This window comes from Staurois parvus, unplaced genomic scaffold (genome assembly GCF_062004578.1).
Source record: "Staurois parvus isolate SC_StPar_1 unplaced genomic scaffold, SC_StPar_1.0 ptg000052l, whole genome shotgun sequence".
Lineage (NCBI taxonomy): Eukaryota > Metazoa > Chordata > Amphibia > Anura > Ranidae > Staurois > Staurois parvus.
In genome coordinates this window covers 1457670-1473262 of record NW_028317848.1, presented here as the reverse complement: position 1 = coordinate 1473262, position 15593 = coordinate 1457670, and the positions used below count along the sequence as shown (strand labels likewise).

General features: G+C 40.4%; 1 protein-coding gene across 1 annotated transcript in view; it reads left to right on the top strand.

Moving 5' to 3' along the window:
• VPS13B (vacuolar protein sorting 13 homolog B) overlaps positions 1-15593 on the top strand; it is a 1305797-nt gene that overhangs the window by 145625 nt on the left and 1144579 nt on the right. Inside the window, exon 8 of the mRNA XM_089666424.1 lies at positions 5700-5965. Within this exon, the coding sequence (XP_089522550.1) occupies positions 5700-5965 (266 nt within the window). The remainder of the gene's footprint in view (positions 1-5699; positions 5966-15593) is intronic.

The following is a 15593-nucleotide window of genomic DNA, read 5'->3' as shown; positions in this document are numbered from 1 at the left end:
ATTGGTTTCCTATGCCTTATGTGATGCTGTCTTCACTGTAAACACATGAAACACGTTCACTTGTAGTGCTGGTGACATTGCATCTTTGTATCTGACATGGTACCATCCAAGGCATTTACTTTGCCTACCCATCATTAACAGGTCAAGTACTGTGAGGGGAAGCTTCCATTTGGACTTAATAAATATGTGACTATGACTTACTGTACGTGTATACATTTTATCCTCCAAAAGAAAGCAGGCCCAGTCTTTTTCATTTTTAGTATTTCCATGTGGATATTGAGAGTTAGGTGGCTTCACTTGTTCTGCCTCTTGTATTCCCGATTCACCCTCCACTCCAACTGAGCTAGGAAAGAAATCTAAAGTAAAATGTTTATTGGTGAGATCCTACAAAATAAAATGTTATCAGTGCATGGGAAAAGCAAAATATTTCCACCACACCTTGTTTATTTAATACAGCAGCTTACCTTTATAACTTACATTAGGCAAGACAAAGTTTGCAAAGACTTTGCTTTCTTCAGCCTAATATTTTGGCTATTTATTTTAGGGTTTGTTTCCCTAAATGGTCTTAATTGTAATTTAGAAGTTATTGGCTCCAAATTGAGGTTTGTACAATTGCTGAATGACCTGTGGATTATTTTAACCCGTGTGGCAGAACCTCTGACTGTAGAGGGTAAATCAATTCAGTAAGTAAGTTGTCTTTCTGCACACAAATGAGGCCATTCCTGTGTCTTGGCAAACAGCTGTGCTCTCCTTAACCTTTACTTTTAAGGTTTGGAGGTGGTTCATAATATGTCTGTCAGGAGTGATTTTTTTTTTTCTGATCTAGAAGCAACAAGCAGGAACAGATGAATTGCTTTCTCACCCCTAAGGTGGCTGGTTGCTTTGCTAGTCAGAGGTGATGTCAATGGTTATGTTTGTATGTGTTAGACTTGTTTGACTATGCTTGTATGTGGAGGAAGAGAGGGAAACCTGCAGTATTTCCATAGCAGAGCAAATGTTACCTTTCATCTAATGCATATATTGCCACATTTCACAACCTTTTTTTTTTTTTTTTAACAATAATGTAACTGGTATGTATTGATATGTAATACTGTGTGAGTATTTTAAAGAGGCATACCAGTTATGAAAAAACATTTTTTTTTTAAGAAAGAACTATTTGCATATTTTAAACAAATGTACTGCTTCTGTTGACTTCAATCATACCTGATTATGATAGGAATGAGCAGCTACCCACCTAACCAAAGTAAGTCATGGTGTACTCCCAAGCCCATCTGTCACACGGATTAACTCTTCAAGTAAAGGTTGCAAAAGAACTCTTGTGCTGATCTTTGAATCTATTAACAACATTGGAGGAACTAGAGCAGTTCTTTTGATGCTTACATAAGTACCTTTATGCTCGACATACATTAGTCGAAAAATAATTCAAACGGGTTTTCATAAAACAAACACATAATTGTGAGAGCAAACGATATTCCCATCATGTAATGATCAAATTTCTAATGATAAATCATATAGTGGACATAAATAATTTTATTGTCGGTTTTTTGCTTCTGGTTCACATATGCACAGTACCAACAGTTTGATTTTTAACCACTTCCCGACCGGCCGTTGTATATAAACGGCCGTACGGTGGCACTGCAGGGTCGGGTGGCTGTTTATAAATGGCCTCCCTGCACCCTGCTTGTGCACGCTCCCTGGGAGCACGCAGCGCCGCGATCCGGTGCCCACTGTGTCCTCCGGACACAGTGAAACACCGATCGTCGGACGGGACCTCTGTACGAGGTCCCGATCATGTGATCACTGATTGGCCAATCAGTGATCACATGCAAAGTAGTAAGCAAGATGTCACTTGTGACATCATTGCTTACTACGTGTGAAATCTGTGAATGATCACAGAGGTCACATGGTACAAGGCTATTCACAACAGCCTTGTACCATGTGACAAGCTGTGACCAATCACAGCTCACTCAGTACTACTCAATGAGTGCAAGAATGCAGACAGAGAGGAGAAATGATTGCTTTTACATCCTATATGAGTGTAAAAGCAATCAGTGTAAAAAAAAAAAAAAAATCTTCATCACAACCCACAAGTAGTACAGTGTCACCATGGTGACAGTGTACTGCTAGGGTGACAGTATGTAAAAAATAAAATAAAAATAAAAAATAATATAAAAAAAATAAAAATGTAAAAAAAAAATATTTAAAAATTATAATTTTTGGTTAGAAACTAATTTGTATTTTTTTTTACTAAAAAGATAACGGAATAAATTTTGGCCAAGATTTATGATGAAATATTATTTATTTGAAAAATTTTATTAAAAAAACACTTTTTTTTCAAAATTTTTGGACTTTTTCATTTACATAGCAAATAAAATAAAAATCCCAGCGGTGAATAAATACCACCAAAATAAATCTTTATCTGTCTCAAAAAAATGGTAAAAAATTTGTTTGGGTACAGTGTTGCATGACCGCGTAATTGTCATTCAAAGTGTGATAGCGCTGAAAGCTGAAAATTGCCCTGGCCAGGAAGGGGGTAAAAGTGTCCGGTCTGGAAGTGGTTAATGGGCGAGAAGCACATTAACCTCTCAATGCATTGTCCATTCATCAGCAGTTTTCCAAACTTTTCCTTTGATTTTTTTGCCTCAAAAACATCACTATCAATTTTTGATTTGTCCCCATTAACTGGACGAACAAACTGTCCAAATGACTGATTTTTTTTAACTAATTCTCATATGTATGGGTACCATTAACCTCCTCTTGGATGGCAGTGGATCTGTTGCCTATTATTCATTTTTTTAAATTAACTTAGCTGACCCAGGTTTGTTGGGAGCCGCAAAACTGCTATGAAATTATATTATTTTATTTTTATTTATTTTTATTGGCCCGTTTTTATATACTTTTTTTTACTGAAAAATAATACAGGAAACTTGTAGTGAGAAATTTAAATGGACTGCCTTTGTTGAAGTTTGATGTTTTGTTCAAAATTACATTGCTGTAAATTTTAGTCACCAACCTGAAGCAACTATGCAAATCAGAAGATATTTCTCTGCTTCACTAGGGTTACTTGTTTCTAGGTCTGTCTCTCAACAGCTAAGCACCTAGCATTTCTAGAAAGAGGGCATCAGTACAATCCATGGTTTTCTCTTTTTCAGTACAGATTTCTTTTAGGTATTGATTGTAATGAAACCTGGCATTCTCAAACTGTCCCTACTCTGTCCAAAACAAAATAAAAAGCATTGCCTGGAGTTAGGCCCCATTCACACTAGTGCATTTTTTTGTCTGTGTTAGGTGCGATGCGTGTAAAAAAACAAACTAAAAACAAACAAAAAAAAAGTCCTGCGTGCTGCATCTTTGATGTGCTTTCATTAAAACCCTTCCTTGAGGGGTGCCGGTCTGTATGATCAAGATTGAACTCTTTGACCTGAATGCCAAGCGCCATGTCTGGAGGAAACCAGGCACCGCTCACCACCTGGCCAATACCATCCCTACAATGAAGCATGGTGGTGGCATGTGGGGATGTTTTTCAGCAATAGGAACTGGGAGACTAGTCAGGATTGAAGGAAAGATGAATGCAGCAATCTACAGAGACATCCTTGATGAAACCCTGTTCCAGAGCGCTCTGGACCTTAGACTGGGGTGATGGTTCATCTTTCAAGAGAACAGTGACCCTAAGCACACAGCCCACATAACAAAAGAGTGACTACGGGCCACTTTCACGTTGTCATTATGGGGTATTGTTTGTAGAATGTTGAAGAAAAAAATTAATTTAATCCATTTTGGAATAAGGCTGGAACATAAAATGTGGCAAAAGTTAAGCGCTGTGAATTCTTTCTGGATGCAGTGTATGTGTGTGTGTGTATATATGTATATGTGTGTATATATGTATTTATATGTATAAATAAAAGTATAAATATAAATCATTTTTTTTCTTCTTTTTGTAAACAGTAGGGCTCAGCATTTGAAGGTCCCTTTTTGACAGCCCACTGCCCTCCTTCCTCAACAGAACTGGCTTTAAAAACTCATTTGTAAACAAACCATTTGCCCAAAAAAAAAAAAAAAATTACCTCAGCCATACATACAATTTGTTATTTTTATGCTCACAAATGATCAGATTCAAAGCCTTATTTTAACACATGTGAGAGCAATTAAAAATGACAGGTAAAAATGAGCTTAATCATTTGACCTCTGGAAGGTCCCCCTTCATGACCAGGCCATTTTTTGCTATTCAGCACTGTGCTTCTTTAACTGGCAATATATACACACGTGTGTTTGAGGTGCACACCCTAATGCAATAGGCTGTGCACACCTATGATTGTTGTAAATTGAACTATATATATTAATATAGTGCATTATATCGTGGCAGTGCGGCATTATAATGTGCTTGCATTTATATTTATGGTGCATACATTTGTGTTGTGGCCATGGGCAGCTACCTGCTGTGGTCTTGTTGCGGCATCAAACACAGGCACAGTGACATGCAATGTGACCACCCGCTAATACTGTAAATAGGGGGGCTTTAGAATCCTCTGCCTATAGGCTCCTGAGATGCAAGTCTGGCCCTGATTCTAACGTGCCTAAAACGCTTGTAAAATACACCTAAAATGCAAGGCACCACAAAAATGCACTGCAGAGAGGGGGATATGACCATTAGTGTAATGTGTCACTTCTTATCTATATTACTGTGGAGATCATTCAGCAACCAGACATTGTAAACTCAGGCATGATGTAGGAGCCTTGATTTATTCGTTTACACTGCAGTAATACCAATGAAGTGTCATTTTAGGTTTTCATTGCCCGAATTCTTAAGAATAATATGTTATCATTTTCACTTATTTTATCAGATAACCTTTCATAGGTAAGTGATATAGTATCAGACAATATATAAAGGAATGTCAAGATAGAGAAGTGATCAATGTAGCCTTGTCTTGTGGTGTCAGCAGAATTATTTTTTTTTAGTTTGATTTGTAGGTTTCCATACAACTCAAGTTCTTCACTAGTCTCAGACCTGATCTTGTCAGCAGAGGTCATAGAGTTCATCTTGAATTCCTGAACAAGGGGAGATACTTATGTATAGCTTGTGTTTGTTTGCAGTTGTATGTATGTGTGAACTTACAGTATAATGAGTGTGTGTATATGTATATATATGTATATATATATATAGCCATCTTGGCACATGACCGCACAGTTCCGCCTGCTATGTTTCCATGAGAGACTTGCTGTGCCTGGTGGGAGGGCACTCTGTACCCCTTCGACAAATGCTAGTATGCTGGAAGACAGCGGGTGACATCATGGCTCTGTGAATTCAGCTCCCTTGTTGAGCCTCTTACTAAGACACAGCACACAGAGCAGTGTGATCACTTGATTGTCCCAAATAAGTAGGGGAAAAAGGGCATTTACACTGATTTATTGCAAATAGTATGCAGCATGGTTATCAACAGTGGGGATGTAAAAAGTGTAACATTGTTTTTTTAAGCCTTTACTTATGCTGTAAGCAGGGAGCCTGTCTACTTTGAATGGCAGAGGTGCTGGGAGGGAGAAGGCATTGTATCTTCATAGTAAAGGAGAATGTCTAACCCTTGTAGAAATTAAGTAGAATATGCCATCCGTTGACAGTCATGCATTTTTTTTGTATACGAGGGTGTAGTTTGTGTGCATCCCACATAATGTAGTAATTGTTTATTTTTGTCTTTTTTTTACAGGAACTGAAGAAGAGCTAGTAGCAGGAATACAGTATCCAGCACAAGACCTGTACTCTATGCAAGATGATGATGAACAGCAAGGATGGGTGTCATGGGCCTGGTCTTTTGTTCCTGCTATTGTAAGTTACGGCAATGATAATGATGGGGAAGGTGGCTACATGGGATCAGAAGATGGAAATGCATTCCAAGGAACAAAATCTCAGCTGTCCAAAGATCCAGTTGTCTCCATAGGTTTTTACTGCACAAAGGCCACTGTAACGTTTAAGGTAAGCATGCAGTATTTAATAGCTTTCTGACTTTAATGTAAAACACAATGTAGTAGAGTAATCATAAGCTTGCTGCTAGGGATGAGCTCCAGGTCAGGTATGAGTTTGTCTCAACCCTAAGCATATGCGGTTTCATAAGATGACAAACTAATACGGCTACTTGTATATTTAGAAGCCAACTACCACAATGTGATTCCTGCTCTCTGAACTCTGGTCATGTGGCTTATAAGGGTCAGTCGAGGGGGTTCCTTAACTCTGCAATTCACAGCATTCACAACAATTTTCTGGTGGTCTCTCCTCTTTAACTACCTGTGATTCAGGCAAACATTTGAACCAGTTTTGTTATTAGATCAGACACATGAGACAAATTAAGATAGATCTTGCAACCTCCACTTTAAGAACCTATCACTATAGCTGCAACAGATTCCTAAAGAATTGCCATGAGTTTGCAGATTCAGAAACTGCTGATGATTAAGTCCAACTCTCAGGTGACATACAGAGAGATGCCACTTCTCAGCATGGGGCATGTCTGCGTTGGGAAGCTGTCATGAATGTGACCGTTTCCCACACAGGGCTCTATCCCCAGTCCAATTCAACTGTTGTCCGGGAGAATCTCTTGCAGAATGCAAACAAAAGGGCAGGGATAATGAATGACCTCATTTAACCAAATATGATGTCATTGCCCGTATGTGACTGATGAGAAGTCACACGGGAGGCAGACCTGATGAAGATTGAGTCTTAGAGTTCCCCATCAGGATCCACTAACCCAACTCAACACCAGTCCTTTGCCATTGGTTGTCAATCATAGGCAAGGCAGACCTGATGGAAAATAGTCTCTTAGTACCCCACCCGGCGCTGCCCACCAAGCTACAAAGGTCCTTGGCCATGTGCCTGTTTGTGTGATGGGTGCACTGACCAGGAAGTGAGCTCAGGAATGTGGAGCTGCATTGAGGACAGAGTGTCTTGAATTGGCGTCTGGGCCTCAGTACTTCCACTTTCTAAAACAGATTCACGTACCTGTGCCTGATAGGTACATGAATCTCTTACACACAGCGACAATTTCATTGCAGATGTTTGAGGAAATTCTATGATGTTCTTTATGAATTCTCCCCAAAGTGTGGATATCCCCTCAAAGGACTTTGCAGATATTCACTACTGTATTTTTATGGCTTTTTCAGTGAATTACATTCTAATGTTTCTTTTTAATTAAAGTTTGGCTGGTGTGGGTCCTGTTGAATAAGCTGCCTAGTGAAAGTGTTTAAATACTGTACATGTGACATATTCTCAGTGAAATAAATGCTTTGATTTTCTATTAAAAACTGTTGAAAAAGTGGTCTAAAGTAAGTGTTTAAATACTGTTCATATACTTATTACAATAATACAGCATAGTGGCTTAAGTGGTTAGAGCTTCCACCTAGCAGCACTAGGGTTGTTGGTAGAATCCCAACCATGGCACTACCTGCCTTGAATTTGCATGTTCTCCTTGTGCCTGCGTGGGTTTCCTCCAGATACTCAGGTTTCTTCCCACACACCAAAGAAATACTGGTTGATAAATTAGCTTCTGTCCAAATTGGACTGAGGATGTGTATGTATGAATGGAATGAGTTATGGACCTTAGATTGCTAGCTCCTTAAGGGCAGGGACTGTTGTGAATGCACACAATGTACAATATATATGTAAAGTGTAAACTGACAGCAATATATATATATATATATATATATATATATATATACAGTCAGGTCCATAAATATTGGGACATCAACACAATTCTAACATTTTTGGCTCTATACACCACCACAATGGATTTGAAATGAAACAAACAAGATGTGCTTTAACTGCAGACTGTCAGCTTTAATTTGAGGGTATTTACATCCAAATCAGGTGAACGGTGTAGGAATTACAACAGTTTGCTTATGTGCCTCCCACTTATTAAGGGACCAAAAGTAATGGGACAATTGGCTTCTCAGCCGTTCCATGGCCAGGTGTGTGTTATTTCCTCATTATCCCAATTACAATGAGCAGATAAAAGGTCCAGAGTTCATTTCAAGTGTGCTATTTGCATTTGTAATCTGTTGCTGTCAACTCTCAAGATGAGATCCAAAGAGCTGTCACTATCAGTGAAGCAAGCCATCATTAGGCTGAAAAAACAAAACAAACCCCTCAGAGAGATAGCAAAAACATTAGGCGTGGCCAAAACAACTGTTTGGAACATTCTTAAAAAGAAGGAACGCACCGGTGAGCTCAGCAACACCAAAAGACCCGGAAGACCACGGAAAACAACTGTGGTGGATGACCGAAGAATTCTTTCCCTGGTGAAGAAAACACCCTTCACAATAGTTGGCCAGATCAAGAACACTCTCCAGGAGGTAGGTGTATGTGTGTCAAAGTCAATAATCAAGAGAAGACTTCACCAGAGTGAATACAGAAGGTTCACCACAAGATGTAAACCATTGGTGAGCCTCAAAAACAGGAAGGCCAGATTAGAGTTTGCCAAACGACATCTAAAAAAGCCTACAAAGTTCTGGAACAACATCCTATGGACAGATGACACCAAGATCAACTTGTACCAGAGTGATGGGAAGAGAAGAGTATGGAGAAGGAAAGGAATTGCTCATGATCCTAAGCATACCACCTCATAAGTGAAGCATGGTGGTGGTAGTGTCATGGCGTGGGCATGTATGGCTGCCAATGGAACTGCTTCTCTTGTATTTATTGATGATGTGACTGCTGACAAAAGCAGCAGGATGAATTCTGAAGTTTTTTGGGCAATATTATCTGCTCATATTCAGCCAAATGCTTCAGAACTCATTGGACGCCGCTTCACAGTGCAGATGGACAATGACCCAAAGCATACTGCAAAAGCAACCAAAGAGTTTTTTAAGGGAAAGAAGTGGAATGTTATGCAATGGCCAAGTCAATCACCTGACCTGAATCCGATTGAGCATGCATTTCACTTGCTGAAGACAAAACTGAAGGGAAAATGCCCCAAGAACAAGCAGGAACTGAAGACAGTTGCAGTAGAGGCCTGGCAGAGCATCACCAGGGATGAAACCCAGCGTCTGGTGATGTCTATGCGTTCCAGACTTCAGGCTGTAATTGACTGCAAAGGATTTGCAACCAAGTATTAAAAAGTGAAAGTTTGATTTATGATTATTATTCTGTCCCATTACTTTTGGTTCCTTAATAAGTGGGAGGCACATATGCAAACTGTTGTAATTCCTACACCGTTCACCTGATTTGGATGTAAATACCCTCAAATTAAAGCTGACAGTCTGCAGTTAAAGCACATCTTGTTCGTTTCATTTCAAATCCATTGTGGTGGTGTATAGAGCCAAAAATGTTAGAATTGTGTCGCTGTCCCAATATTTATGGACCTGACTGTATATATATATATATATATATATATATATATATATATATACAGTGGATATAAAAAGTCTACACACCCCTGCTAACATGTCAGGTTTCTGCGATGTAAAGGAATGGGACAAAGATAAATCATTTCAGAACTTTTTCAACCTTTGATGTAACCTATAAACTGTACAACTCATTTGAACAACAAACTGAAATCTTTTAGGTGGAAGGAAATAAAAATAAAAAAACTAAAATAATATGGTTGCATAAGTGTGCACACCCTTAAAGGAATACTTTGTTGAAGCACCTTTTTCATTTTATTACAGCACTTTTTGGGTATGAGTCTATCAGCATGGCACATCTTGATTTGGCAATATTTGCCCACTGTACCTTGCAAAAACACTCCAAATCTGTCAGATTGCGAGATCTCCTATACACAGCCCTCTTCAGATCACTCCACAGATTTGCGATTGGATTCAGGTCTGGGCTCTGGCTAGGCCATTCCAAAACTTTAATCTTCTTCTGGTGAAGCCATTCCTTTGTTGATTTGGATGTATGCTTTGGGTAATTGTCATACTGAAAGATGAAGTTCCTCTTCATGTTCAGCTTTCTAGCAGAAGCCTGAAGGTTTTGTGGCAATATTGACTAGTATTTGGAACTGTTTTTAATTCCCTCTACCTTGACTAAGGTCCAGTTCCAGCTGAAGAAAAACAGCCCCAAAGCATGATGTTGCCATCACCATGCTTCACTGTGGGTATGATGTTCTTTTGGTGATGTGCAGTGTTGTTTTTGCGCCAAACATATCTTTTGGGTTCTGGATGTTTTTCTTCGTAAGAAAAGACTTCCGTCTTGCCCCTCTACCCCATAGCCCAGACATATGAAAAATATGAGAGATTGTTGTCACAGCCAGCACATGCTAGATATTCCTGCAGCTCCTTTTAATGTTGCTGTAGGCCTCTTAGCAGCCTCCCAGACCAGTTTTCTTCTCATCTTTTCATCAATTTTGGAGAGACGTCCAGTTCTTCGTAATGTCACTGTTGTGCCATATTTTTTCCGCTTGATGATGACTGTCTTCACTGTGTTCCATGGTATATTTAATGCCTTGGAAATTCTTTTATACCCTTGTCCTGATTGATACCTTTTAACAATGAGATCCCTCTGATGCTTTGGAAGCTCTCTGCGGACCATGGCTTTTGCTGTAGGATGCGACTAAGAAAATGTCAGGAAAGACCTACTAGAACAGCTGTACTTTATTTGGGGTTAACCAGAGGCACTTTAAATGATGGCTGGTGTGTACTGAATTCTATTTAACATGATTTTGAATGTGATTGCTTAATTCTGAACACAGTTACATCTCCAGTTATAAGAGGGTGTGCACACATATGCAACAACATCATTTTAGTTTATGTTTACTCCCCCCCCCCCCCAAAAAAAAAAAGATTTCAGTTTGTTTTTCAATTGAGTTGTACAGCTTATAGGTCACATTAAAGTTGGACAAATGTCTGAAATTATTTATCTTTGTCTCCTATTTTTACATCACAGAAACCTGACATGTTAACAGGGGTGGTGTAGACCTTTACATCCACTGTGTGTGTGTGTGTGTATGTATATATATATATATATATATATATATATCTCTGTAATACTCAAATGATAAAAATTTTAGCGGGATAAGTTAGCAAAATAATAGACTTCAGTGTAGACTTTTTTTTAAAATATATTTTATTAAAAATTATTTTCTGCACTGTCCAATGTACTTTCCGCTTATGACCTCAGTAGTTGCATGCAATCCATACATACAGTGGGGAAAATAATTATTTGATCCCCTGCAGGTTTTGTAAGTTTGCCCACTTGCAAAGAAATGAAGGGTCTATCATTTTTATCATAGGTGTTTTTTAAATGATAGAGACAGAATATCAACCATAAATACAGAAAAAACACATGATAAAAAGGTTATACAGTAAGCTGAGTTGCAGTTCAGTGAGTAAAATAAGTATTTGATCCCCAAGCAAAACATGACTTAGTGCTTGGTGGAGAAACCATTGTAGCACAGAGGTAAGACATTTCTTGTAGCTGGTTACGAGGTTTGCACACATCTCAGGAGGGATTTTGGTCCACTCTTCTTTACAGATCTTCTCTAAATCTTTAAGGTTTCTTGGCTGTTGCTTGGCAACTCAAAGTTTCATCTCCCTCCATAAATGTTCTATCAGATTAAGTTCTGAAGACTGGCTAGGCCACTCCATGACCTTAATGGAGCCACTTCTTTGTTGCCTTGGCGGTATGTTTTGGGTCATTGTCATGCTGGAAGACCCATCCATGACCCATCTTCAGTGTTCTGGCTGAGGGAAGAAGGTTCTCATTCAAGATTTTACAATACATGGCTCCTTCTATTGGCCCCTCAACGCAGCAAAGTCAGCCTGTACCTTTATCAGAGAAACAGCCCCAAAGCATAATATTTCCACCTCCATGCTTAACTGTGGGGATGGTGTTCTTATGGTCATAGTCAGCATTTTTCTTTCTCAAAACACGGTGAGTCGGGTTAATTCCGAAGAGCTTAATTGTGGTCCCATCTGACCACTGTGCTTTCTTCCAATTCTTCTCTGAATCACTTAGATGTTCATTGGCAAAGTTCAGACAGGCCTGTACATTTGCCTTCTTGAGGAGAGGGGCCTTGCAGGCGCTACAGGATTTCAATCCAAGGCTGCATATTGTGTTACCAATGGTTTGTTTGGTGACTATGGTCACAACTGTTTTGAGATCATTCGTAAGCTCCTCTTGTGTAGTTCTGGCCTGATCCCTCATTTTTCTCGCGATCATCCTTAACCTATGAGGAGAAATCTTGCTTGGAGCTCCAGACTGAGGGCAGTTGATGATTATTTTTTATTTCTTCCATTTGCAAATAATCACTCCAACAGTTGTCTCCTTCTCACCAAGTTTCTTCCTGATGGTCTTGTAGCCCATTCCAGCCTTGTGCAGGTCTACAGTCTTGCCCCTAACGTCATTTGACAGCTCTTTGGTCCTGCCCATGGCGGTGAGGTTTGAATGGAAGAAAGAGATTCTGTGGACAGGTGTCTTTTATACACATAACAAGTTGTCCTAAGGAACACCTTCTTAAATTAACAGGATTAATCTGTGTTGCATATGAGCAAGCCAGTCTGTGGGAGCCAGAATTATTGTTGGTTGGTATGGGATCAAATACTTATTTTACTCACTGAACTGCAACTCAATTTATACCATTTGTATCATGTGTTTTTCTGGAATTTTGGTTGATATTCTCTCTCTATCATTTAAAATATACCTATGATAAAAGTTATAGACCCTTCATTTCTTTGTAAGTGGGCAAACTTACAAAATCTGCAGGGGATCAAATAATTATTTTCCTTACTGTATATACCTCTCTGCCCCTCTCTTTATTTGAGGCATGTTGTATTTGTGTATTTTCTCCAGTTTCTTTGAGAATTGCAGTGATCTACTGGTCTCCTGAACCAGTAACCTTCCTTGATGATTTCTCTGCATGGCTGCCCTAATTTATCTCTTCTGCAATTCCCACAGTCATTCTTGGTGACATCAACATTCCTGTTAATACTAACACTCCTGCTACTTCTAAATTTCAGTCTAATATTCTCTTTTGACCTGAGGCAATGAATACATGCTTCTACTCAATCTGATGACAACACCATTGACCTTGTTTTATGCTACCTATGTACCCCGTGCAACCCCTTCAACAATTCTTTGGCTCTTTCTGATTACTTCCTTATTACCCTCTGGCTCTATCTTACACTCTCTAACTCACATCTTCAATCTCTCCCTCTCTTATAGCATCTTCCCCAACTCTCTAAAATGTGAACTAGTCACAACCATACTTAAAGTGATACTAAAGCTAAAAGCGTTATTTTACCTAATTCATCCCACGTTTTCTATTTCTCCACCCCCCCCCCTTCCCTATGTGAAGGGGAAGAGAGGGGAGAATAGATTCAGCACTGTGCATGGCTGCATCTCTTCTCCCCTCATAGCACTCGAGCAGCAGCAGAAGCCATTGGCCAATAATGCTTCTGTCAATGAAATGCAGTGAGGAGGAAGTGGGGGCAGGGCTAAGTCTATGGAGTGTGGCAGTATGCAGGCACTGTGTGCCTCAATAGCAAGTGTCTTGCTACGGGGACACATAAAGAAGAGGAACCAGGAGCACTACCAGGGACCCGAAAAGAGGAGGATCAGGGCTGCTCTGTGCAATACCACTGCACAGAGCAGGTGAGTATTACGTGTTTGTTATTTTAATTAAAAAAAGATTTGACTTTAGTAACACTTTAGGACCCCACCAATCTGAACCTACAACCCATCTCTTTGACTCCCTTCCTCCAAACTCCTTAACTCCTTGAACATCTGGTCTACAACTGACTGAGCTACCACCTCATCGAGAATAACCTTCTTGATCCTCTTCAATCTGGATTTCACCCTCAACACTCCACAGAAACTGCTCTCTGTGGAGTGTTCACAAAGATTTACCAAAGGCTAAAGCCAATGGTCGTTATTCTGTACTCCTGTTTATGGACCTCGATGCTGCCTTTAGTACATTTCACCACCCCCTCCTCCTCAAAACAACTCCATTACTTTGGCCTCTGTGACTGTACTTTTCATTGGTTCTCATCCTACCTAGCAACTGCACCTCCATTAAACCTTCAATACTGCCTCATACTCTCCTCTTCATTATTCTGTCAGGGTCCCCAAGGTTCTGTTCTTGGACCGCCTATATTCTCAATCTACACCTTCTCCCTGGGTCAGCTAATAGCCTCCCATGGCTTTCAACACTATTTCTATGCTGATGACACCCAAATCTGTCTCTCTACTCCTCAGCTCACTCCATCAGTCCTTTCACGCATCATTAATTTACTAACAGACATATCAGTCCAATGTGCCCCTTCCCCTAACTTCGAGACTAAGATACATGGCAACTATTAACCCATCCTTGCATGCTAGGTGTAATCCTGGACTGCAAGCTCCCTTTTCAGCCCCACATACAATCACTGTCCAAAGCTTACCACCTCAACCTCTAGAACATCCATCTCCAAAATATGCCCCTTCATAACCAATGGCACCACAAAGTTTCTGATTCACTCCCCAATTATCGCTCACATTGTCAAGGCAGGGGCTGTGGAACGGACAGGCAGGCCTAGTGGCAGGGTAAAGCACTGACTGACGACAACCACCACCCACAGACCGAAGTCCCTCAGGGCGCGGAGTCTAAGTCCCAGGCTGCCCTTCACTAGAGCCCCTGATGGTGGGGATGGACTTGACGCAGCCAGGAACCAGGTCGCGGCCCCTGAGACACCCCGACTGCGGCAATGGCCGCCGCCAATGGCGTGTAGCTGGTAGGAATGACAATAGCGTAGTCAGGCAGGCCAGGTTGACAACAACGGGACAAAACGGTACAGAAACAGTGGACAAGAATCACAGGTCACGGGCCGGGTTCAGCAACGGAAGGTCAGATCAAAGGAAAACACAGAGAATGGTCTAGTCACAAGCCGAGTCAGATTCCAGGAGAGTCACAAGAGTATACACAGAGCTGTAGCAACACAAAGACATAAGACACAAGTGCAAAGGGCATGTGCGGATCACAGGCTTATATGTAATTAGCCACACCCCTCTGGGGGATGGACCTCAGAGGCCTGAAGGCATAAAAGACTCCCACCATGCTCTGCAGAAACCCAAGATGGACGCCAGCACATGAAGCAGCACAATCTCTGGGAAAAGGTAGGACCTTGACACGCATCAGCTACTGCAACTACCTACTCATTGGCTTACCTTTACATAGGCTAACCGCCCTTTAGTCAATCATGGATTCTGCTGCCAGACTCATCCACCATACCAACCGCTCAGTGTCTGCTACTCCTCTCTGCCAATCCCTCCACTGGCTTCTGCTCATCCAAAGAGTTAAATTACAAATGCAAACAACAATTTACAAAGCCATCCACAAATCTGCCTCTCAACTACATCACTAACTTTGTATCAAAATACCAAGTTCCTCCGAAGACCTCTCCCATTATATCAAACTCCCTACCCCAGTTGATCCCATTATCTCCTACTCTGGCCACTTTTAGGCGATCACTGAAAACCCTTCTGTTCAGGGAAATCTATCCTGCTTCCACCTAACTACTGTACTTTTATTTTCTCTATCATCTCATCACCCACGATTGTTTATCTTTTGTATCACTTAACCCCTCTTTTAGATTAAGCTCTAAGGCACAGGGCCCTCTAATTCCTCCCATGTTGAATTGTA